General features: G+C 59.5%; 4 protein-coding genes across 20 annotated transcripts; 3 read left to right on the forward strand and 1 right to left on the reverse strand.

Moving 5' to 3' along the window:
- Positions 1 to 1023: 1023 nt before the first annotated feature.
- CD2BP2 (CD2 cytoplasmic tail binding protein 2) lies at positions 1024 to 5067 on the forward strand. 4 transcript variants are annotated; one of them, XM_090054765.1, is made up of 7 exons: positions 1024 to 1163; positions 1490 to 1578; positions 1746 to 1872; positions 2252 to 2409; positions 2811 to 3309; positions 3394 to 3503; positions 4845 to 5066. In XM_090054765.1, exons 2-7 carry the CDS (start codon positions 1504 to 1506, stop codon positions 4953 to 4955), a joined length of 1080 nt encoding a protein of 359 aa, XP_089910891.1. In that variant the 5' UTR covers positions 1024 to 1163; positions 1490 to 1503; the 3' UTR covers positions 4956 to 5066. The 4 variants fall into 4 exon arrangements, with proteins under 4 accessions (XP_089910891.1, XP_089910892.1, XP_089910894.1 ...); XM_090054766.1 differs by lacking the exon at positions 1024 to 1163 and adding an exon at positions 1182 to 1200 and having other exon boundaries at positions 4845 to 5067; XM_090054767.1 differs by lacking the exon at positions 1024 to 1163 and adding an exon at positions 1331 to 1349 and having other exon boundaries at positions 4845 to 5067.
- A 1440-nt stretch (positions 5068 to 6507) lies between these two features.
- LOC149861990 (BICD family-like cargo adapter 2) lies at positions 6508 to 10678 on the forward strand. Its single transcript, XM_090053851.1, has 9 exons — positions 6508 to 6528; positions 6933 to 7196; positions 7427 to 7627; positions 7706 to 7822; positions 7932 to 8078; positions 8854 to 9015; positions 9568 to 9642; positions 9763 to 9893; positions 10250 to 10678. The coding sequence occupies exons 1-9, from the start codon at positions 6508 to 6510 to the stop codon at positions 10542 to 10544; spliced, it is 1413 nt and encodes a 470-aa protein (XP_089909977.1). The 3' UTR covers positions 10545 to 10678.
- Positions 10679 to 11129: 451 nt separating this feature from the next.
- Positions 11130 to 13766, reverse strand: HCFC1R1 (host cell factor C1 regulator 1). Of its 2 annotated transcripts, none has more exons than XM_090054810.1 (5): positions 13628 to 13766; positions 12860 to 13049; positions 12633 to 12764; positions 11489 to 11557; positions 11130 to 11387 (listed from the first exon to the last, which is right to left on the reverse strand). In XM_090054810.1, exons 1-5 carry the CDS (start codon positions 13764 to 13766, stop codon positions 11282 to 11284), a joined length of 636 nt encoding a protein of 211 aa, XP_089910936.1. In that variant the 3' UTR covers positions 11130 to 11281. The 2 variants fall into 2 exon arrangements, with proteins under 2 accessions (XP_089910936.1, XP_089910937.1); XM_090054811.1 differs by lacking the exon at positions 13628 to 13766 and adding an exon at positions 13337 to 13355.
- THOC6 (THO complex subunit 6) lies at positions 13673 to 23250 on the forward strand. 13 transcript variants are annotated; one of them, XM_090054748.1, is made up of 15 exons: positions 13673 to 13806; positions 14143 to 14258; positions 14336 to 14400; positions 14542 to 14645; positions 14720 to 14757; positions 14870 to 14918; positions 15017 to 15088; positions 15843 to 15945; positions 16020 to 16069; positions 16168 to 16230; positions 16723 to 16833; positions 17390 to 17518; positions 18116 to 20807; positions 21555 to 21685; positions 21815 to 21954. In XM_090054748.1, exons 1-13 carry the CDS (start codon positions 13792 to 13794, stop codon positions 18197 to 18199), a joined length of 999 nt encoding a protein of 332 aa, XP_089910874.1. In that variant the 5' UTR covers positions 13673 to 13791; the 3' UTR covers positions 18200 to 20807; positions 21555 to 21685; positions 21815 to 21954. The 13 variants fall into 13 exon arrangements, with proteins under 13 accessions (XP_089910874.1, XP_089910877.1, XP_089910876.1 ...); XM_090054749.1 differs by having other exon boundaries at positions 13697 to 13806; positions 14194 to 14258; XM_090054751.1 differs by lacking the exon at positions 16723 to 16833.
- The last annotated feature ends 140 nt before the right edge of the window (positions 23251 to 23390 follow it).

The raw sequence follows: 23390 nt of genomic DNA on the forward strand, positions 1-23390 counted from the left end.
GGGGAGGTCTTTGGGTATGGAGTTAAGAAGGTGGGAACTGAATCTGGGGGGCCACGAGGTGATGCTTTGGCAGCCTAGTGGTGATGGGGCTGGGGATTGTGGGCCTGTGCTCCATGGGGAGGGGTTAGGGGTGCTGGGGTGGGTGGGTGGCGAGCAGCTGGAGCATGAAGCCAGCAGTGTGTGGAGTGTCGGTGCCCTCAGCATGTGCCAATGACACTGTCCACAGTCCCCCTCCCCCCTCAAGGGGCAGGTCTTCAGTGGACTGTTGGAGTACTTTGGGGTAATGGGTGGGTCACAGGGCAGTGTGGGCGGGATGGGGGTCTGGGAGAATGAAGAAATGGTTGCAGTGCCCCTTTAAGAGCTATCCACACTGCTGCCCTCCCTTGTTTCACCAGGCACACTGCCAGGCCGTGATATCACTCCCTCCATTTGTTGCCCTCCAAAGAAAAGGTGCGCAGCCCGTTTAAATTCTGCCCACGCTTGCCCCTCCTATTGAAGCCACAGAAGCAAACCCGCAGCGACGTCACTGCCTGTCCTGGCACCGGACGTGCTCCTGGCCCCTCGGTACTGAATAAATACGAATTAATAAATCATCTACTGAAGAATTAAAAAACGGGATAGAAAAAAAGGGGAGGGACCGCACCCGAAAGTTGCTTCCCCCCTATATTTTTCCAAGTCTCTTCTTAAAAATAAAAAAATTAAATAATAAGAAATTAAAATTAAATAATAATTTAAAAAATGAGGAGAGGGAGATTAAAGGAAACGGACAAGGAAAATTTAGCTCGACGTCACTTCCGGCCCGCGCCCGGAAGTCGTATTCCCCCTTTAATATATGCTTGGCCGGGGGGCGGAAACCCGTCGGAAGACCGGGTTTAAATCCCAACAATTAAAAAAAATTAGCGCGGGTGGCGAAACCAAAAAAAAGAGGCCAGCCCGGGCGCGCGACGTCACTTCCGGGGCTTCACACCCGGAAGTCGCCCATAAATAAGTTGTGGGTTTTTAGTGTTTTCTAACAGTAAATAGGTTTAAATCCCTAAAACAGCAAATTCAATGGTGAAAAATTAAAAATAAAGCAGGGGGCTGGTCCATCGCCGCCGCTTGAGGTCACTTCCGGGGTCAGGGGCTGGGCGACCCGGAAGTGCAGGCTGAGCGCGGAGTCCCGGGTGCGCGGGGCTCCTTTGTGGGGGTGGAGCTCGGAATGTTGGGGGCGCTTATTTGCATATGGCTATGGGGGCACGCGGGAGAGGCCTTTGGGGGTGTTTCTCGGGGATTTGGGGGCTCGGGGTATCTTTGGAAGCCCTGGGACCCTCCGGGCTGGGTTGGGCAGGTGGCGGCGCACCCCCTGGGGGGTAGGTTTCCCAGAAACCTCGGGTTCGCCCTGACCTGGGCGTGGGGAGAACAGGTTCAAGAAGGGAGAGGTGCCTGGGCTGGGGGAAGCAAGGAATTGTGGGGGGTTGGGGCCTCCCTTCACCCCCCTTCCTGTCGCCAGGACTCGGGGCTGCCATGTCCAAGCGTAAGGTGACGTTCGAGGACCCGGATGACGATGACGACCTAGGGGGGCTCCCCAAGAAGCGGGGGGTGAGTGTGGAGTCAAGGAGGCGGGGCTCCAGGTCACCCGACCCTAGGGCCGGGAAGTGGGGGGCCTTGGGAGCCTGGGGCTGCATGACCTCATATTCGAGGTGGGGTGAAGTCCTAGACGAAGTGGGTGGAGCTTGAATGTGACCACGCCCCTTCTCCCCACATAGCTGCCCGAGCCAGAGCCTGGCGGCCCCGGGAGCCGGTTCAAGGGGAAGCACTCATTGGACAGCGATGAGGAAGACGAGGATGAAGAAGCGGCCGGGGGTGGGATTTTGGCACCGGAGGATGTGGAGGGTGAGTGGGGGTCAAGGGGTGGGTCCTGAGGGGTCAGGGGGCGGGGCCTGGTTCTGGTAGGCGGCAACCAGGACAGTCAGAGGCTGTCTCTCCCCACCTGGTAGCTGGGGGCGGGACCTGCTTGTGAAGTCTGTCTGTCACTGGTGGGTGGGTGGAGCCTGGCCTGCCTCTTGCAAACCACAGCAGGTGTGGTCTGAGGTCATCTGGTGGGTGGGTCTTTGTGGCCATGGGCAGGGCCTGGGATGGCTATCCTGTGGGCAGGGCTTAGCAGTGGTGCCTGAGAGCTGTCTATCACAGGCATGGGGGTAGTGGGTGTGGTATTCTTGGGATGGGGGGGTGTTGGGCTTGTGGGTGGGGCCTGAAGCTGTTCATCATGCAGGCCAGGAGCCAGGCTCAGTGCTGGAGGAGGAGGGGGTGCGGTTCACGCCCTTCAACCTGCGGGAGGAGCTGGCGGAGGGCCACTTTGACGCCGCCGGCAACTACTTCCCTCGCAGCGATGATGGGCCCCCAGACGCCTGGCTCGACTCGCTGGACTGGGTGAGGCCCGGCATAGGAGTGGGAGAGACTGGGAGACACTGGTGGGGAATGGAAGGGTAGGAGAGGGGCACTGGGAGATATTGGGGAGAACTGGGATGGGAGGAGAAGGACATTGGGAGGCACTGGGGGAGCTGGGAGACACTGGGAGAGATTGGGGTGGGAGAAGGAGGACACTGGGAGAGACTGGGGTGGGAGGAGGGGGCATTGTAGGGTACTGGGAGTAACATGGACAGAGTGGTATGGAAGATGGAGAATACTATGGAAGATGGGGAACACTGGGAGAAACTGGAACAGTGGGGATGGGAATAGGGAGGCACTGGGGGGAACTGGGGGGCAGTGAGAAAGTAGGCGGGAAGAACCAGACTGTACTGGATCCCCTGACGCTCCTTCCTCCCCTGCAGGTGACTATCAAGCCGCTGCCCCCCCGCCGCCGGCGGCAGTCCCAGCAGGCAGGGGTGGGGCCCGAAGCAGAGGGGACAGAGCCCGGCCGGGAATCCCCACCCCCTCCAGACCCCCAGACAGCGCTGGAGGGGCTGGTGGAGCTGGTTGGGCCAGGGGAGACAGTGGCTCGGGCCATCCAGCGCTTGGGTGGGGGTGGGGCTCGGCCCAGAGGGCGTGGCCGGGGGCGTGGCCGGGACCGGCAGGCAGAGGTGGAGCTGGCACCAGAGCCAGAGCCGCCCGAGGAGGTCGAGAGGCGGGGCCGGCTGGAGAGGCTCTCGGGATTGGCCGACCTTATGGTGGCACGAGGCCACTTCGGTGTCTACCAGGAGACCCGGGAGCGCCTGGCCCTCCGCCTCCGGGCCTTGGCCCCGCCCTCTGCCCAGGCCCCGCCCACCGGTCCTGCCCTCGACATGTTTGCTGAGGAGGTGGATGAGGCTGCTCTGAGAACCCAGGAGTCTGGTGAGTGTGGGGGGCCGGCAGGTCGGGAGTGAGGGCAATTGCCTGTGTGAGGTGCGGGGCTGACCCCTGCCCTCATGCCTGCAGGGGGTGGGGCCTTGGCCGAGCCAATGCTGGATGAAGTGCTGTGGGAGTACAAGTGGGAGAACACGGCAGGGGCGGAGCTCTATGGGCCCTTCAGCAGCAGCCAGATGCAGGTGAGACAACTCCACCCCAGACTCAGCTGCATCCTGGCGGCCTTGCCCGAGAGCTGGCCTCCCATATGGGTCTCCCCGCTGTGTGTGTGTGTGTGTGTGTTCAATACGGTTTCCCCTTATGTGCCTCTTCAATGTGGGTCACCCCCATACATGCATCCCTTTGTGTATCATCCCAATTTATGTTCCCCCGTGGAGGATTGTCCCCAGTATGGGTCCCCTTCCTCAGTGTGTCCTCAATTTCGGCTCCACCATGTGTGTGTCTGTGTGTCTCATTGATATGGGTCCCTCTGTGTGTACGTGTGTGTCTATCTCCCTCCCCAGGCTGTGTCCCCAGTATGGGTTTCCTCCATATATTTGTGAGTGTGGTCCCAAGATGGGTCCACTCCCCACACGCATGTCTGTGTGTCCCCAGTCAGGGCACCCCATCTGTGTGTGTGTCTCTCTCTGACATGGGTCCTTCTGTATGTGTTGTGTGTGTGTGTGTCCACTCCTGTGTGTGTGTCTTCCCAATATGGGTTCCCCCCATGCGTGTGTGTGCACACATTTCTCCCCAGTATCAGTGCTCTCATAGGTGTGTCTCCCTGATACGCACCCCCCCATGGGTGTGTCCGTGTGTTTCCCCAATATGGATCTTCCCGTGTGTGTCTTCCTAGTTTGGGTCGTGTGTGTGTGTGTGTGTGTGTGTGTGTGTGTGTGTGTGTGTGTGTGTGTTACACGACTCCCTGATAGTGTGTGTGTGTGTGTGTGTGTGTGTGTGTGTGTGTGTGTGTGTTACACGACTCCCTGATAGGGGTCGCCCTGCATATGTCACCCCAGTATGGGTTCCCGGTATGTGTGCATCTCTAGTGCAGGTCCCACCCAAGTGTGCATCACCTTGATATGGCATCGTCCCTGATGAGTCCCTCTATGCATGTGTCACCTTAATATGTGTCCCCTGTATGTGTGCCTTTCCCTCGTGTGTTCCCCTTATATGGAGACCCTTCCAGATCCATGTGTGTGGTTCTGATGGGTCCCACCCCATGTGTGTAACTCCTGTGTCTCTTGTGCCTCAACATGGTTCCCCCCATATACGCACCCCCGTTTTCCATCCTGTCAGTGTTTGTGTCACTCTAATATAGGTCCCCCCATAACCACGTTGGTGCATCACATGATCTGTGCCCATGTGTGTGACCCCCCCTGCCCTACCCCAGAGCAGGCTGCAGCCTGGGATGCCTGTTATGCCCAGCCCATGACCCCCGCTGCCCCATAGCTAGCTGCATGGTGCTGTTTCACTCACCCTGCCCCACAACTCAGCCACATCTTTCCCTCGACTCACCCCCTCGTCTCTCTCTTCCCCTGCAGGAGTGGGTGTCTGAGGGCTACTTTGCAGACGGAGTTTACTGCCGGAAGTTGGACACGCCGGGCGGGCAGTTTTACAGCTCCAAGCGCATCGACTTTGACCTCTATACGTGACCCCTGAGGCCCAGATTTTCAGGGCAGTTCCAGCCTGGAGACTTTTGGGGGGGAAGGGGGGGCATCTTTGTGTATACAGGTTTGGATTAAAAATGTTGTGTTTCACCCCAGAGCTGGCTGCCACTCCGTTCTACCTGGTGTCCAGCTTCCCGCTCACAGCAGGGGAAGTCTCCCTAGAGCCAGCTGCATGGGGGCACCTATATAGGTGTAGGGGCTGGGGGTCTTGATTTTGGGGAGACAGCTGCACCATAGGAACCTTACATGGGGGGGAACTTATATGAGTGTGACACACGTATGTCTTTGTGGGGGTCCTGGTTTTAGACGTATTGTAGGACCTGCATAGAATTGGGGCGACCTATATAGGTGTGACACACAGAGGGTGTCCTGATCTTGGGGAGACAGCTGTATCATAGGAACTTCCTAGCACTAGGGGCACCCACATAGGCATGACACATGTATGTGGAGGATTGTGGGGGGCTGTTTTCAAGGTGATGCACACACTGCAGTGATAGGGCTGGTGTCTGAGGTCCTTCCAGAGGGAAAGATAGGGGAGTGACCCATGGGTGGGAACTTATTTTCTGGGCAGGGGGGACCCCTTTTAGGGAGCCACTGGAGGTTGCAGGTCAGCAGGCTGATACTGGGGTAATACCCACGGCAGTAAATGTCCAGGGGATGGATTTTTGGGGAAGGAGCATATTGGTGTCACACTAAGCAACCCACCCATGGGGGACCCATATTTGTGTGACACACAGGAAGCAAAAGGTGCTGGGCTTTTGGGGGGGGAATCTATTGGGGTGACATGCACCTGGAGGGGTGGATATGAGTGTGACACAAGGGGGTTGTGAAGTAGGGCAGCGTGCCCTCCAGGTTGTCACAGTAATAGTGGTTCCTTTGGGTGTCTGTTAACCCAATAATAGTTCGAAGGGGTGTGTTACACCAATAGAAGTCCCCCTGGGGGTATATGTAACCCCAATATGGCTTCCCCTTTTGGGTGTCACCCTAGTAGGGGTCCCCTGCATGTCTCATGCCCCAATAATAGTTCCTAGTGGTGTGTCACCAATAACAGTCCCCAGGTAGATATGTGCCAACCCAATATGGACCCCCACTTTGGGTGAGTCACCCCAATAGTGGTCCCCTGTGTGTCTGTTACCCCAATAAGGGTTCTCACATGTGTCACACCAATTAGCGTTAGTTCCAATTAGCTCCAGAGCTAGACCTGTGCCATTCTCAATAAGGATGTCCCCACGTGTCACCCCAATATGTGTCCCTATGTCATGTCACCAATAAGGGCTGCCCCTCCATGTGCAGCTCTCACCCCAGTATAGCCCCCACTTACTTGTGTCACCCCAACATGGGTTACCTGTGGTGTCACTTCACCACAAGTCTTCCTGTGACCCCTCAGTATAGCTTCCATTGTGTGTCACCTCAATACTGGTCCCCACGTGTGTCACCCCAAAATGGATTCCCATGATAGAGAGGGGTTGGGGACCCCATAGGGGGTGGGTCAGGTGGCTGCAGGGGGAGCAGGATTTGCTGTGCCCAGGGGCTGGAGATGGGGTTTGGAGCAGCTCAGGTGTGCAGGGGGTGGGGCTAGGCAATGGCCCTGCCTCCTCCCCACCTGGGGTTGGAATCAGGAAATCAACAGCCTCCCTCCACCGTGGCTCCTGCAGGGAACCCAGCCATCCAGCTCAGCTAAGCCCCCTGTCCCCCATATCTCAACCCCCTTAAAGAACCCAGTTGACTGGCCTCCCCTTCCCCTATCAGTCAGGGGCAGACCCTAAGCTCCCACCCCCATAGCTCCAAAGAACCGAGGCATCTGGGTCCCCTATCCCCACCTCTCCCATCAGGAAGGAACCCAGGTGTCCTACCACCCCCTTTCCCCCCCCACCCCCAAGATCCCCTCCCCATTGGTCAGGGAAGGAACCCAGGGGTCCTGGCACCCTACAGCCTCCCTCCCCCTCCCCATCAGCCAGGTAGAGAACCCAGGTGTCTGACCCCTGCCCCCCTCCAAAGTCCAAGAAGCAACCCAGGCATCTGGGAACCCTTCTACCATGGCCCTGTGGGAGGAAGGGGAAGGGGGGGGGGGCGCCAGGGGAGGAGCCAGGGCTGAGGCCACGGCTTGCATGGGTGGAACGGGACCTGGCACTGGCAGCGGAGCTGGGGCAGCTGTTGCTGGCGGCCAATGAAGAGCTGCGGCGCCAGCAGGAGGCACAGGACCACGACCATGCCCAGGCCCTGGAAGTGAGTGACCCTCTCACCACCACCTCAAGATCGGGTCCCCTCCCAGTCAGACCAGTTTGGGACTGGGAGGGGCCCTGGTGACTCACAGGGAACAAATCAGCTCCACCTGGACTCCTGGGTTCCTTAATGGGGAGTGGGGCACAGATGCCTGGGTCCTCTGGGTGGTGGTTTGGGGGGAGATTGGAGGGCCCTGGATGCCTGGGTTCCTGACCTCTCCCCTTCCCCCACAGCGACTGGAGTGGGAGAACCAGGAGCTCAGGGTGGCGCTGGCAACAGCGCGGGAGGAGGGGGAGGGGCAGGCAGCCGAGCTGGAGGCGGAGCTGGCAGCGCTCCAGGCCCCACCCCACAAGCCAAGCCCTGACCCCACCCTTGACCGCACCCCCCTGGACTGGGCAGAGCAGAACCAGCACCTGGCTGAGGAGCTGCAGCAGGTGGGGCCTGGATGCCTGGGTTCTCTGGGGGGGGAGGGAGGAGCCCGGATGCCTGGGTTCCAACCCGCCCCCCTGCAGGCGCTGGAGCGGGAGCGGGGTCTCCGGGCGGAGCTGGCGTTGCTGCGGCAGGAGACACGAGTGCAGGGGCGGAGCCAAGCCGAGCTGGAGGCCGCAGCCCAGAGCCTAAGTGCAGAGGTGAGACTCCCCCCTACCTGGGCACCTGGGTCCCCTGCGGAAAGTGGGGGGGCAGAGTGGGACCCAGACACCTGGGTTCGTTGGGCTTTCCGTGTTGCCTTCCCCCCAGACAGCAGCATTTCAGGCCCGGGTGGGAGCACTGGAGCAGGAGGCGTGGGAGCTGCGGGCCGAAGCAGAGGCAGCGCAGGGGCAGGCAGAAGCAGCGCATGGCCATGGCCTTGTGCTGCGGCGGGAGCTGCACGAGAAGGAGCTCGAGGTACCACATGGGGGGGCTACAAGGATCATGGCAGGGTCATCCTTGGGAACCTATTCCTTAAGGAACCTAGAACATACTCCCCCAAAGCCTTGGTAGCAACCCAAGGGGTCAGCAGGTCTTGATGGACCTAGAACCCATCCACCTTAGGCTTGAGGAGCCTAGCACCCAACCCCCTTGGTCCTGGCAGAGCCCAAAGACCACCAGGTCTCGATGGACCTAAAACCAACCCACCCAAGGGCTTGTTTGGCCTTGAGGAACCTAGAACCCAACCGCCTTGATCTTGGGAGCCACTAAAGGACCTGACAGACCTAAAACTCACCCACCCTGGGTTTGTTCGGTCTTAAGGAACCTAGAGCCCAACCCCTTTGATCTTGGTAGCAACCAAAGGCCACTAGGCCTGGATTGCCCTAGAACCCACCCTGTGGTTGTGAAACCTAGAACCCAATGCCCTTGTTTTGGGTAACAACCGAAGGGCATCAGCCTTCATGGACCTAGAACATATACCATATGGGGGTTAAATAGAGATTATCTGGGAAACCATTGGCCTTGAGGGACCTAGAATCCACCTGTCCTGATGTTGATCAGAGGTGACTTGATGTCTGCTGGGACTGGAGAACCTAAAACCTATGCCCTTTTGTCTCGGTAGCCACCAAAAAGTCATCATGCCTTGATGGACCTACAACCCACCCATTCTGGGGTAGAATAGAGGTTACTTGGGTTCTGATGGCCTGAAGGAACCTAGAACCCACGCTTTCTACTTTGACCCTCTCCATAGGCTGAATTGTTGAGGGCAGAGGCAGAGGAGCCGCGTGGGGCCAACCGACGGCTCCGGCGCCAAATCCCGGCTGCCTCCGAGGAGCTGTGGTTCCAGTCAGCCGACGCCAGAGTCTCCCTGAAGGCCGAGCTGGAGAGGACCCAGGGCCCTGAGCCCCCCAAGGTGCAGGGATAGAGCTCAGGGTGGGGTTTGGGACCTAGAACCCAACCGCCATTGGGTCTTTTAGCCTTGTGTGATCCAGAACCTTCTGCCCATTGGGTTTTTGGTCCAGGAAAGACCCAACATCCTCTCACTGTTGGGTCTTCATGTGTTGATGGAACCCATTTTCCATTAGGCCTTGGTGAACCTAAAACCCTCCCAAATTGGGTTTTCTGAGTCTTGAAGGACCTAGAACCCATCAAAGATTGGGTTTTCTAAGCCTTGAGGAATCTAGAAACCACCCACCACTGGGTCCTTTAGCCTCAAGGGACCTAGAACCTACCTGCCATGGGGTCTTTTGGTCATGGAGAGCCTAGAACCCTCCCACCATTGGGCCTTTATGCCTTGAGGGACCTGGAACACACCTACCCAGTCACCTGGCCTTCATGCACCTAGAACCCACCCAGCCAACGTTGCCCTTTCCCTCAGCCAACATTGGGAGGGCTTTGGCCTCCTTTATGCCAATCCCATGAGGATGCCAGGTTCTAGCCCCGCCCATTCTCTGTACCCCTACAGGCATGGGACAGGTCTGAGGCACTGCCCCAGGATGCACTGGAGAAGGAAGTGGAGATTGAACAGCTCCCAGATGAGGTGGGGGGGGGGACGGGGAAGGCAGGCAGTGTCCTGGACATCTGGGTGGGGGCAACAGGGCCGGGAGGGGGAGGGTAAGACTGACTCTGCACTGGCTGACCCCACCCCCTCCCATCCCAGCTGGCTGTGCAGCAGGGGGCACTGCAGGCAGCACAGGAGGAGCTGGGTGTGCAGCAGCACCTCCTGCAGGAGAGAGACGGGGATGCAGCACTGAGGCAGGCACTGACCCAACGTGACACTGCCATCAACAGGTCTGGCCCCACCCCCCACGGACACCTGGTTCTCTGGGGTGGGACTAGGGGTTTAGGAGCCAGACACCTGGGTTCTCCATGGTGGGAGCAGGGGGGCTGGGAGCCTGGACATGTGGGTTCTCCGTGATGCGTGTAGGAGGACTAGGGGGTTTAGGAGCCCAAACACCTGGGTTCTTGGGGGGTGGGGGTAAGTGGGGCCAGGAGGCTAGATGCCTGGCTTCTCTGGGAAGGGGCGTGGTGGGACTGGGTGGTTTGGGAACCCAGGTGCCTGGGTTCTCTGGGAAATGGGGGGGTGGGACTAGGGGGTTTAGTAGCCCAGACACCTGTGTTCCCCACCCTCTTTACCTCCCCCGCAGGCAGGGGGTGCTGGCGGAGATGCTGGAGCAGGTGACACGGGAGCGTGATGCCCTGAGCCGCCAGGTGTTGGCTGCCACCCACCAGAAGTGGGCGCTGTCCCGGGAGCTGGAGGCCTGGCAGGTGAATTGTGCATGTGTGTGTCCCGCAGGGCTTTCCTGGGGGGTCTCAGGGGCACCCGGAGGCCTGGGCTCCTTCCCCAGGCAGGAAGGGGGCACCCTGGGGTGGAGGCATGGGGATGGGGGGGCCTGGATGCCTGGGTCCCCATCCACTGTGCCCCCCTCCCCCCCAGGATGACATGCAGTTTGTGATCCACCGGCAGCTCCAGACTCAGCGGCAGCAGGAGGCTGGGGCCCCGCCCCCTGTGCGCTGTGGCAACAGCACCCCCCATGGCGGCCACTTCCTGTCCTTCTTCTGTCGCAGCTGACAGGCCAGGGAGCCAATAGGAGCTGGGGGCTGGGGTGCTGAAGGTTCACTCCAGGCCTGGCTTCGGCCTAGGCCCTGTCCATAGTGCCCTCACTCTAGGCCTGGCTTTGGCCTACCAGTGCCTCTGGGTCTCTTTCCCATACCAGTGTTCTAGGTCTACCATGGGTTCTAGGTCACACAATGCCCAGTCTAGACCTGGCTTTGGCTTCATTGCCTCTACTCTAGACCTGGTTTTGGCCTACCACGCTCTCCGTCCCATAAGCTTCTGGGTCCCATCCCCCTCTTGGTGGGTCACTATGATGTTTTAGATGCTTCTACCATGGATTCTAGGTCACTCAAGGCTAACTCCAGACTTCACTTTGGCCTAGGTCTCACCTACAAACCCCTCCCTCTGCTCCTGACCCAAACGCCTGGGTTCCCTCTCATATACATGCTCCATGCCTCAGTTTCCCTCAATTCAATTAAAACCATCTTTATTCCCAATTTGCGCCCATTTCTCCTCCCTGCCCCCCACCCCCATGGCCTCCAGTTGGCTGACATAATTTCCCCCATCCTATGCCTGATGCTGTACATACCCCCCCACCTCCGCAGCACTGTCTGGAGGAAGCTCACAGCGCCGTGGCTTTGGGGGTCAAAGCCCTGGCCTGAAGCAGGGCCCAGATGCTGCGGGGGTCCTGGCTGCCAGGGGGATTCCATAGCACTGCCTCTGTAGTCCTGTGGGGGGGTGGGGAGAGCAGGGCAGCAGGTTATGAGGTTGTGGGGCAATAAGGGGGGAGAGGGGTAATTAAACCTCCCAGGTGGGGGTAGGTACTCACAGGGCCATGGGGAACTCCCCATCTAGGATCACAGCCTCCTCTTCCTCCTCCAGGGTGGCAACCTGGGGCCTGGAGTGGGGGGAGATGCAGCTGAGTCTGGCGTGTCAGGGCCAAGTGTAATGAACAGAGACCTCTTCTCCGCCCCCCCCCCCCCGAACTCCCATATGTGAGATGCAGCTGAGTCTGTGGTGTGATGGCCAAGTGGAATGAATGGGGATCTATCTCCCCTCCTCTTCCTCTACAGGATGCAGCTGAGTCTAGAGTGTAACAGCTCAGGGGAATGAATAGAGCTCTCCCCACCCCTGAAGTACAGGGGATGCAGCTGAGTCTGGGGTGTCACAGCCCACGGGAACAAACAGATATCTGCCCTCACTCTATGTATAGGCTGAGGCAGGTGTAATGGCCATGAGGAACAAATAGAGAACTCTTTCCCTAACCCTAACCCACCCACCCCATTCCACCCCACCCCCCCAGTATATGAGATGCAGCTGCATCTGGGGTGTGACAGCTAAGTGGAACAAATGGGGAACGAGCTTCCCCTCCTTTTCCTCTTTACGATGCAGCTGAGTCTGAGGTGTAACAGCCCAGGGGAACAGAGATCTCCCCTCACCCAATGGAGATGGCATGCAACTGAGTCTGGGGTGTAACAGCCAAGTGGAACAGATAGGAATCTACCACCCCCTCCCCTTTTTGTATAGAATGTGGCTGAGTCTGGGGTGTCATGGTCCAGGGGAATGAATAAAGATCTTCCCTCACCCTAACTATATGGGGTATGGTTGAGTCTGGGGTGTAGCAGCCAAATGGAACAGAGAACTCTTTCCCTGCCCCCCTCCCACATACATGAGGTGCAGCTGAGTCTGGGGCGGAAAAACCCAGGTGAGTGAACAGAGATCTCCCTTCTCCCTATGTATATGGGATGCAGCTGAGTCTGGGTGTCACAGCCAAGTGGAACAAACAGAGTATCCTCCCCCCATTTGTACGTAGGATGCAGCTCCGTCTAGGGTTTAACAGCTGAGTGGAACAAAGGGGCATCTCAGTCCCATCCCACACCCCCTTCACTCCCCCCTCCTCTCCCTCCCCCCCCCCGATGCAGCTGAGTCTGGGGCAACACCCGGGTCAGTCATCCCCACCCTCAGCCTCTCACCTATGTGGCAGGGGGCGGGGCCAGCGGGATGGGAAGCCATTGCTGCCATAGGCATGGTCATGGTCCAAGCTGAGGGTGTTGAAGCGAGCAGCCATCTTGTCCTCCGACAGGAAGTGCTTCCGGGTTGGCTCCCTGTGGTGATAAAGTGGGGAGGGCAGGTGAAGGCTCCCAGCATGCTTTGCTTCCACTCCTGCCTTCCCACAATGCCTTGCTCCCCCCATACTCACAGCTCCTGCTTCTCGAGGTGCCGCTTGCAGGCTGGGGCAGCAGGGTGGGGTGGGAGCTGGTGGGGCAGCACTGTGGCAGAGAAGCTCACCACCACTGGGGCCTGCCCCGCCCAGGGCATGTGGGCAGGGACTTCCTGGCTCCAGCAGTGGGGTTGGGGCGGGGCAGGGGGGTCCATCGGGGGGGCATTACCTGATTGGAAGGGGGACAAAAGAGTCAGGCCAAGAAACTCCCATCATGCACTGTGGTTGGGAAGCCTCTGGGGCTGAATCATGCCAACTCCTGACTTCCCATGATGTGCTGGGGCCACTCAGGCCAAGCCCAGGTGCTCCCATGACTCTCTGGGGCTGAGCCACGCCAACTGGAAGCTTCCCATGATGCCCTGGGATAGTTCAGGCCAAGCGCAGGCGCTCCCACGCTGCGGCCAGAATGAAGGGGGAGTTGAGAACAAAAGGGCGTGGACAAGGGGCGGGGCTCACCGCAGAGGGGAGAGCGCGCATGCGCAGAAGTCGGGCAGCCGGTGAAGTGTTCCGTTCTGCACGTGCGCAGAGGCAAAGGTAGGCAGTGGAAAGTCGGAGTAGGGGGGAAACTACTCCCCCCGGGCGCATGTGCAGAGCACCGGGACCGTGAGATTGCTCGCGGAGGAGTGACAGTTCCGCTCGCGGGAAGTGGGGGGGGGGGGGGGCGGTAACGCATGCGCACTGGGCACCCGCGGGTTTTATTTCGCGCCGTCGGGGCTTGAAGCCAGGACGGGTGAGGTGGGGCCTTACCGAGTTCCGCTGCCCACGCTGCGCTTGCAGGGTCCCCCCCTCTCCCCTTCCTTCTGACGTCAGGGTCGCGCGGCCTGCTGGGAGTAGGCGAAGAGGGAGGAGACCCAATCTGGCGCCGGCGTCGCGTGGGTGACGTCATAGCGGCGCGACGCAGCGGCACTCTTATGGCGCCCCAGGAGGTGAGCGATGAAGAGTATGGGGGAACCTGGAGTGGCTTCCAGCATACACCGAACGGCTCCTGCCAAGTCCTGGGAGGGGTGCTCCCAGCATGCCCTGGGCCAGTGCCTGCCAAGCTGTCCCAGCATGCTTTGCTCCCTGTCCTGCCAACCCTGGGCTCTCCCAGCATACTTTGCACCCAGTCAGGCCCTTCTCAGCATGCCTTGTACCCCCCTCATGCCAACATGCGGCTTTCCCAGCCTCCCTTGCTCCCCATCTGGCGAGCCCCGGGGTCTCCCAACATGCCTAGGTCCCCTCCTACCTCCCCCACCTTCCCATCATGCCGTGGTGCCTCCCAGATGGATGTCCAGCGGGCCTTGGAGCTGCTCCACATGAGTGTCTTCTCCCAGAGCGTCTCACCCTGTGGGAAGTACCTGGCAGCTGGGAACAGCTACGGGGAGATCGGCATCTTCAGGTACGCCCAAACTACTCCCCAGCCCGGCCTGGGAGAATACTCCCCAACTCCCCCCTAACTGCCCTGTGCCCCCTCAGCCTGTCAGCGGCGCTGAGTGCGGAAGCCAAAGAGGAGAGCAAGAAGCCGGTGGTGTGTTTCACAGGTGAGTGTGAGGGGACCAGCTTCCCACAGTGCCCCGGGGTGCCTCACACCAACCTGGCTCCTCCCCAGAATGCCCCGGGGCTGCTTGTGCCAACCTGGGGCCTTCCCACAATGCCTTGGGCCTGTTCCTCTCACCTCACAGCCCACGATGGTCCCGTCTACGCGCTGACCTCCACAGACCGGCAGCTCTTCAGTGCCAGCGACGGGGAGCTGAAGGCCTGGAATTGGGCAGAGATTGTTAAGAAGGTAAGTCCTGCCTCTAGCCCTGCCCCTGATGCCTGGGTCCCTTACACTTCATCCCCCTCCACATGTCCCCCCAGGGCTGCAAGGAAGCATGGAGTCGCCGTCCCCCTTATAGGTAAGCCCCACCCCCAAGTGGGAGTGGCTTCACATTAGCCAGTGGGAAAACAGCGAGAGGGCATGCCCTTCCCACATGGCCACACCTCTTCTTTCCCCACATTTGTTTCCAGGAGTAGCCTGGAGGTGCCTGAAATCAACAGCCTGCAGTTGAACCTCAAGGTGAGTGTGGCCCTGGGGGTTGTGGGATAGCCAGGGGGAGGGGCTAGCCTCCAAGCCCTGCCCCCTCTCTCCTGCCTGCATCTCCCCTTCTCCAACAGGACAACAGCCTGCTGCTGGCTGGGGGCGACTGCACTGTGCATGCCATGGACCTGGAAACGGGGGTCTTCACTGTGAGTAGGGGCGGGGCTGTTGGCCATCCATCCATCCCCATAAACCTCCGTCCATCCTTCCAGCCATCACTAGACCTTTCCATTTTTATATGCATGTGTCTACTGTTGGACTGCTTTATTCATCTCCCCATCTGTCCATCACCATATTTCTCTGTCCATCTGTCTTTTCGTCTGTCACTAGAGTCACCCATCAATCAATCTATCACTAGACCATTCCCATTCCGTCTACTTGTTTGTCACCTGACTTCATCCATCCATCCATCACTAGTCTTCTCCATCTATTCATTCTTCATCCACCTCTACGTCCATCCAGTGTGTCACTAGATCTCTCTATTCATTCCTGTCTTCATCCGTTCGCTACTAGACTTTTCCATCCATTTCTTCATGTGTCCGTCACTGGATTTCTCCATCCTTCCATCCATTCTTCCATCCCTCACTAGACCCCCTCCATCTGTCCATCCATCTACATATCACCAGACTTCTCCATCCATCCCTCTTTCCACCCATCACTAATCTTGTCCATTTATTCATTCTTCATCTCTCCCCATATATGTTCATCTGTATATTTATCTGCCATTAGATCTCTCCATCCATTCTTGCTTCCATCTATCCGTAGACCCTTCCATCTGTTTCTTTATCTGTCATTGGATTTCTCCACCAATCCATCTGTAACTAGACTCCTCCATCCATCCTTAGATTCATCCATCCATCCCCAGATCCCACCCCACTCACCTGCTCTCCCCTGCCTTCCCAGCATGCCCTGCGGGGCCACACTGACTACATCCACTGCCTGGCACTGAGGGACCAGTTCCACGAATGCCTCTCGGGCAGCGAGGACGGGTCCGTCCGTCACTGGGGTAAGTCCCGCCCCTGCCCCGCCTTTGCTGAGACCCTGCAGGGCTCGTGACACCTACTCCCCACCACCCCACAGATCTCCGCACCGGGGGGCAGGTACAAGCCATCGAGGTGCACAAGTACGAGGTGAGAATCCAGATATCCGGGCTGCCACCACCCCTGCTGGGGAACCCAGGTGTCCAGGCTCTGACCTGGCCTCCTCTGCCTCTTGCCTCCACCCCCAGGAGTGCAACCGGCCCCAGTATGGGAAGTGGATCCGTTGCCTGGCAACAGACTCCGATTGGATGGTGAGAGGGCAGGGGAGAGCTTTGGAGCAAGGGTATCCCATAATGCCTTGGGTTCAGCTGTGATGGCCAAAGGGGGGTATCCCAGAATGCCTTGCTCACAAGCGTGGCTGCCTACAGTGATATACCCTAAAAAGGTTGGAAAAGATACCCCATAATGTCCTAGGACCAGTCATGGCTGACTGCAGGGGTATCCCATGATACCTTGGGTCTCCATCATGGCCAACTGCTGGAGTGTCCCATAGTGCCCTTTGGCCCTGTCATGGCTGACTGGACAGACCCCGTGATGCCTTGGGTCCACATCATGGCCGATCACTGGGATATCCCTCGATGCCTTGCTACCAATCCAGCCTGGTCATGACTAGCCAGGCCAATGTCCCAGCATGCCTCGCAGTGCATGCCAAAGGGACTGGGGGTAGTCCCTGGGGTGCCGAGGCTCATGGGAGCCCCTCCCTGGCAGTGGGCATGACCCTGCCTCCTCCTCCCCGCCCCCAGGTGTGCGGGGGGGGCCCGGCACTGACCCTGTGGCACTTGCGCTCTGCGACACCCACCACAGTCTTCCCGCTTGCACCCGCCCAGCACCATGCCATGTTCTACCAGGACCTGGTGAGTCTGGCCTGCCCTCCCGCCCACCCCCATCTCCCTGTTTTGTTCTTCGTCTTCTCTGTTCCTCCCTTCATTCATTCTTCCCAGCCTTGTCGTACTGTCGTGCCTCCGTCCGTCCGCTTGTGCCGGCACTTGTCCATTCATCCCCCCCCGTCCACCCATCCATTTGTCCCTCCCTCCGTTCACCCGTTGGTTCCCGCCTTCGTCCATCTGTTTCCCCATTCCTCCCTCAACACTTCCTCGCAGCACCCACACGACACTTCTCCATTCTTCTGCTTCCTCACTCCTTCACTCCCTTGCTGTACCCACCCAACACTCCTTTGCTCCACACTCCGCCCACCCCTCGCTCTCTTGCTTCCTCAGTCCCTCGCTCCTTCGCTCCGTGCTCCACCCACCCAACTCTCCTTTGCTCTTTCACTCCCTTGCTTCGTCCCTTGCTTCACCCACCCAACACTCCTCCGCACCTTCGCTCCCTCATTCTGCTCTCCACGCACCCAGCTCTCCTCTGCTCCCTTGCTTTGTGCTGGCCCTGACTCTGCCCCTTTCCCCACTCCAGATCCTCTGTGCAGGGCAGGGCCCCACAATCTACCACCTCCAGCTGAGCGGTGATGTCCGGGCCCGGATCCCCTGCTCCCCCCGGGCGCTCCATTCCCTCTGCCTCAACCAGCGCTCCCCCGAGCACAAGGTACCAGGGCTTCGGCCTGGGGAAGAGAACCAGACATGAGGCAGAATGCGATGGTACTGGGTGGGAGGGGCTTAGCACAGTCACTCCAGTGCAGAGACTGGGTTGGACTGGGAGCGGGTAATGGGATGACTGGGAGACACTGGGATGAACTGGGAGGGGGTACTGGGGTATATGGGGGATACTAGGATAATGGGGTTACTGGGTGCAGCTGGAAAGGGGAATTGGGGTAAGTGGGGCCACTGAGATAAACTGGGATAGGTGCAGTGGGGTGACTGGAGTTTGGGTACTGGGTTGACAGCAGGTTACTGGGAGGGACTGGGATGGGGTACTGGGGTGACCTCCAGTCACCCTAGTACCCCCATCCCAGCAGCCTCTGAGGGGGCACCCATCATGGGTAGGGGGGCAGGACTTGATCCCAGAGGGGGAGAGGCTTAGTCCTGGAAGGGGCGGAGCCTGGGCATGAGAAGAGACTGTAGAACGGGATGGGACTGGGAGGGAGAGACTTAGAGAAAAAGGACAGAGACCAGGAGGTGGGAAGAGCCGGGAGCACCATGGGGCAGAGCCAGAGGCTGACACTGCCCCTTGCCCTGCACCCAGGTGCTGACAGCCGCTGGCAGCAGCCACAAGATTGATGTCTTCACCAATTTTGGCTACCGGGCCTTCTCCCTCACCTTTGCGTAGCCCTGTCCCTGGGGGCAGGGCTCCCAAGCCCCACGCCCTGGCGGGGTCCCTGACCCCACCCCTTTTCTGTATGACACGGTTTTCTAATAAAAATAGGGATGTTTTACCTCCGAAGCTCCGCCCTATCTCCATCCTGCTCTGGCTTTAATCCGCATTATCTGGATTAAGTCCTAGTGCCTCTACACGAGTGAGGGATGGGGGTGCTATGACTGTTCTAGAGGCAGGGCCAGGTGGAGAGTAAGGGTTTAGGGCTTGGGGAGGGGCCATGAAGGCCTGGAGCCAAGGGGAGGAGCCTGGATCTTGTCTGTGGGGTGTTGGGCCTCCCCCTATAGCTGGGTGCCATGGGGGGCCCAAGATGCAGGCTGACTTATAGACCAAGATGGCCACTTTTTGGACCACCCCGTCCCCCACCCAAGATAGCCACCACATGGACCGAGATGGCTGCTGTCCCAACCACGATTGCCTCCATGGAAACCAAGGTGCAGGGGAGGGGGTGCGGGTGGGTCCCTTATCCTAACATCTCTTCTTCCCTGTCCGTCCGTCCGTCCATCCCCTCCCCCACCCCCTGCACAGCCTGCCTCAGTTTTCCTCGATGCATTAACTCCCCACCCACCCCAGCCAATTGCTGAGCCCTGTGGTGCAAGCTCTGCCCATCAAGCCCCCTCTCCCCCAGCCTGGTGTGTGTGCATGTCCTTGCCCCCCACTTCCCTCCCCAAGCATGTTGTTAGCCACCTCCCTTGTTAGCTTCGTTTTCTGCCCCAGGCATCCGGGCGTCGGAGTGGTGCAGGGGGGACAGGAAGTGGGTGCCTGGGGGAGGAAGTAGGGAGGCGTGGCTGGGCGCAGTCTCGTTTTGGTCCCGGCCGGAGGCTGCCCCCAACCTTGGCTTTGGCCCAGAGGCCGGAGGTGAGTACGCCCCCACCCCACAGGGCCCCTCCCAATACCCACCCTGTCACTCCCAGTGTCACCCCCCCCCCCCGCCATTCCAGTAACCACCAGTCACTCCAGCTCCCTGTCCTAGGCCCTCCTAGTAAACTCCAGTCACCCCAATGCACCTATTCCAGCTTATTCCAGTGCTTCTCAGTACCCCCATCCTAGTCCCTCCCAGTAAAGTTCAGTCACACCAGTGCAACTATCAGTTTTTATTTGTGCCCCTGCTTACCCCAGTTCCAATTTCCAATGCCCTCCAGTAGTAACACCCAGTCATCTTAGTACCTCCATACACCCAAGTGCCCCCTCCCAGTGCCCCCTCCCAATTCATCCTGGTGCCTCCCAGTTGATCCAAGTGCCTTCCAGTCATCCTATTACTCCCAGTCCTTTCCGGTGCCTCCCACTAATGACCCACCTGCCCCAGTACTCCCAGTTTATCCCAGTGTTCCCGGTAACCTCCCATCTCCCCAGTACCCCTTCCAGTTTATCCCAGTACTGCCCAGTGCTACCTAATTCTTTCCATTCCATCCCAGTATTCCCAAGTCTATCATTGTGTCTCCCAGTCACTCCCAGTACCCTCTACAAGTGCTTTCTGATAACCCCCACTCACCCCAGTACATCGTTTGCAGTCCATCCCAGTCTATCCCTGTATCCCCCACTCACCCCAGTACCCAAAAACAGTCCCTCCCAGTCAATCCTAGTGCCTCCCAGTCAACCTAGTTCTCCCTACCAGTCGTGCTAGTGCCTCCCAGTAACACCCCATTCAATCTAGTGTCCCTCCCAGTCTACCCATGTCCCCAGTAATTTCCATTCACCCTAGGACCCCTGCTGTCTATGCCCAACACTGACCCCATCTCTCTCTCCCCTGCAGCCCCCTGCTGATGATGCCTGCCCTGGCTCGACCCCTGATGCAAGCCCCACCCCCCTGTGCTGCCTGTCTCCTGGTCATGGCCACCCTTGCCCTATTAGCTGCTGTCGCCATGGTGATGGCCACCACCCTATTGGAATGGCTGCTGCGGGGCAGGGGGGTGCCACCCCCGCCCCCTGTGTGGCGCCGAGGTGGGGCCTTGTGGGCGGAGCTACCCCCAGCCCCGCCCACACCCCAGCTCTGCCCCCGCCCTGCCCCAGAGGGCTGCAATGCCAATGAGGAGCCCCCAGATGCCTGGGTCTCTCCTGCATCCCCTCTGGACGCCTGGGTCCCTCCTGCACCACCCCCAGATGCCTGGGTCCTGCCGGAGGTGAAGCAGGAGAGAGAGGGGGAAGAGTGGGGCCCCCAGCCTCAGGTGACCCTGGATGACATCACTAGCTTCTTCCAGCGGGGTGGGGGGAGGCCTGGGCTGGGGGGCCTGACGGGGTGCCCCTCACTCCTGACCCCCCCTCCATAGCAGAGCCCCTCACTCCCAATCTGCATTCCCCCCCTGCAGTGATGCCCCTCACCCCCAACCTACAGCTCCCCTCTCCCAGCATCCCCAGAACACCACTTCCTGCTCACTCAGCCTTGCACCACTTCCTGCCCCTCCCTGCTCTGCGACACCACCTCTGCCCTGCTTCTGCCATCGTGGGGCAACTGTCACAGGCAGCGCCTAGCACGGAGACCTCAGGAGACGGCCCGGGCCCCCTGCCCCCTGGACCTCCACAGGACCCGTCATTGAGGATCTCCCTCCCCCACCCTGGCCACGAGGTAGGGAGTGCGGTGGTGGAAGCCGTGGGATGATGGCTTGGGAGTGAGGGTCACCGCTGTGGGAGGGGCTGTGGTTCAGGAGTGAGGGCACCACTGGGGGGGGTGCTGTGGGACAGGAGTGAGGGGCACCACTGGGGGAGGTTGTGGGACAGGAGTGAGGGCACCACTGTGGGGGGTGGGCTGTGGTACAGGAGTGAGGGACCCCACTTTGGGCTGCAGGTTGGGAGTGAGGGGTGCTGCTATGGGGGGGGCTGCGGGTCGGGAGTGAGAGGCAGTGGTTGGCTGGGTGGGGCAGGGAGTGTCTCCTATCCGTTAGTTTCCCTTCCCACGACATCACATAGCTGCAAGAGGGTGGGGGCGGGGCCCGGGGTTGGGGCCCTGCCTTTGTTGGTTTCCTTTCAGTTCTTCCTTTCGTCAGCTCCCCCTTCCACCACGGGGGTTAATTCAGGGTGTGGGAATCTTACCTGGGTGCTGTGTGTTGGAAGTGAGGGGCACTGCCGTGGGGGGGGTGCAGGTTAGGATCAAGGGGCAGTGCTGGGGGAGGGGAGGGGCAGGGAGCCCCATGGGCCCACAGTCTGCCCCTGGGACCCCCCCGGGGGCAGGAGGAGAAAGCAGGGGCAGGAGTGGAAGACCATAGAGATGGAAGAGGAGCCAGAGCGTTCCCAGTGCATACAGGGCTGTACGGCGGCACTATGGAGCTCCCAGTGGCAGAAGGGGCCACTCTATCTCTTTACTCCCCCTTACCAGGTTTCCCAGCAGCGAATCCCAGTTTCTCTCAGCTCCCATGACTGGGTCCTTCTGTCCCATGATGCTTGTCGCCATGGTGATCATTGCCACTGCCTTCTCTTCCCCGCTGAGAGGCACATTAGTGCCACCCAGTAAGTCCACTGTCAGCGACCCTGAGAGCTCCAGGTTCATTGAGCCGAACCAATTGGCAGCAACGGAGGGCACCAGCATGGAGACAGAGGACCCCAGCCGTGCTCAGAATCCATTGCCTGCTTCCACAGGGGTTTCCAAGATGGCCGACGACACCAACATGACCACTGTGTCTCCATCCCCCACTGCCAGGCCTGTTTCCACAATACCCAGCTCCCTGTTCTCACCCTGGGAGAAAACTAAGAGGCCAAAGAGCTCTACCCAGAATCCTTCGCATGATGCCACGGGGTTTCCTACAGCGCCCGAAGACTCTCCTATGGCCAACCAATCTGAGTTCTTCACTGCCCTGACCTCGACCAAGATGACCATCCGCATGTTGCTCCAGGTGGTGAATGTGAAGGGGGTAGATGACAAAACCAACTCAACCCAGAAACCTCCCAGGCCCGAAGGCACTCTGAAGATGGGTACTATGACCTGGTCCGAGACGGCCACCCCGACTTTGCCCTCAGAGGAGCAAACTAAGATGGTGGCAGTGAGCTCTACCCAGAAGCCATTGCAGGATGGCGGGGGCTCTCCCAAGATGGCTGCCACCATCACAGTGGCAACTGGAAGCCCCGGCCCAGTCGGCAAGGCCAAGACACTGAGCACCACGATGACACCCTTGACCTCCACCACTGGTGGCCATCTTGGAGGGATGTCGCTGAGGCCGGCCTCGGTGACTGGTGCCATGGTAACCCCGGTTCTGCATGCTGTTCGGATCCAGTCCTGGGTGCTCCCGGTGGTGGTGCTGGTGGTGCTATTCGCCCTTGTCCTATTGGCTGCTGTCTTGTGCTGGTGGCGGCAGCAGCGCTCAGGCTCTACCAGCTTCGCAGGGCAGCAGTGGGCAGGGCCAGTCCCACTGCCTGAGGAGGGTGGGGTGGCGGGCGGAGCTCAGCAGGGGAGGGAGCTCCAGGCAGGGGCTGGGCCGGAGCCAGGCCCAGCCCTGAGCACCTTCAAGGGGCACAGCCCGTCTGCTGAGGTGGCCATGCAGGAGTTGGCCCCAGCAACCTCCGAGGCAGGGCCTGCTGAGGAGGCCACACCGCTGCTGGGGGCAGCCAATGGGAGTGTGGCATCTGTGCTGGAGGGGGATGGGGAGGTGCCAGCGCCGCCCCTGTTGGAGGCTCAACTCCCAGTGTAGGCCCCCCACCTGCTGTGCCTGGGAGAGGGGCTTGGAAAAAGCCCTGTCCACTGTTTTAGCTGGGAGCGGGCCTGCGGCTGCATCTCTTTCACCTTTCCCACGGGTCTGACTTAGCTGAGGTTGGGGGGGCGAGGGACCCAGGCACCTGGGAGGATGTGAGTTATTAACGGGTGGTGCTAAAACCAGCTTCCGGTGCCCTCCGGTCCCCCAGCAGTGCCCCTCACTCCCGACCCGCAGTCCCCTGCTGTGGTGCCCCCCCACTCCTGACCCGGTGCCCCCCCACTCCTGACCCACTGCTCCCCCAGCAGTGCCCCTCACTCCTGACCACAGCCCCCCCCCATAGCGGTGCCTCGCTGACAACCTGTGCAGCCCCCACAGCCCAGCAGTTGGTCTCCATAACAATGTAGTTACGGTTTGTAGTTGTCTTTTTATATTCGCTTTCCGCTCTGCAGAGGTGGAGATGTATATAATTTTTTTTTTTTTTTTTTTTTTTTTAAGTATTTAATAAAAAAGGATCTGAGCTGGAAACA

The sequence above is a fragment of the Crocodylus siamensis genome, chromosome 6, assembly GCF_052110815.1.
Source record: "Crocodylus siamensis isolate JL-2025a chromosome 6, ASM5211081v1, whole genome shotgun sequence".
Taxonomy (NCBI): Eukaryota; Metazoa; Chordata; order Crocodylia; family Crocodylidae; genus Crocodylus; species Crocodylus siamensis.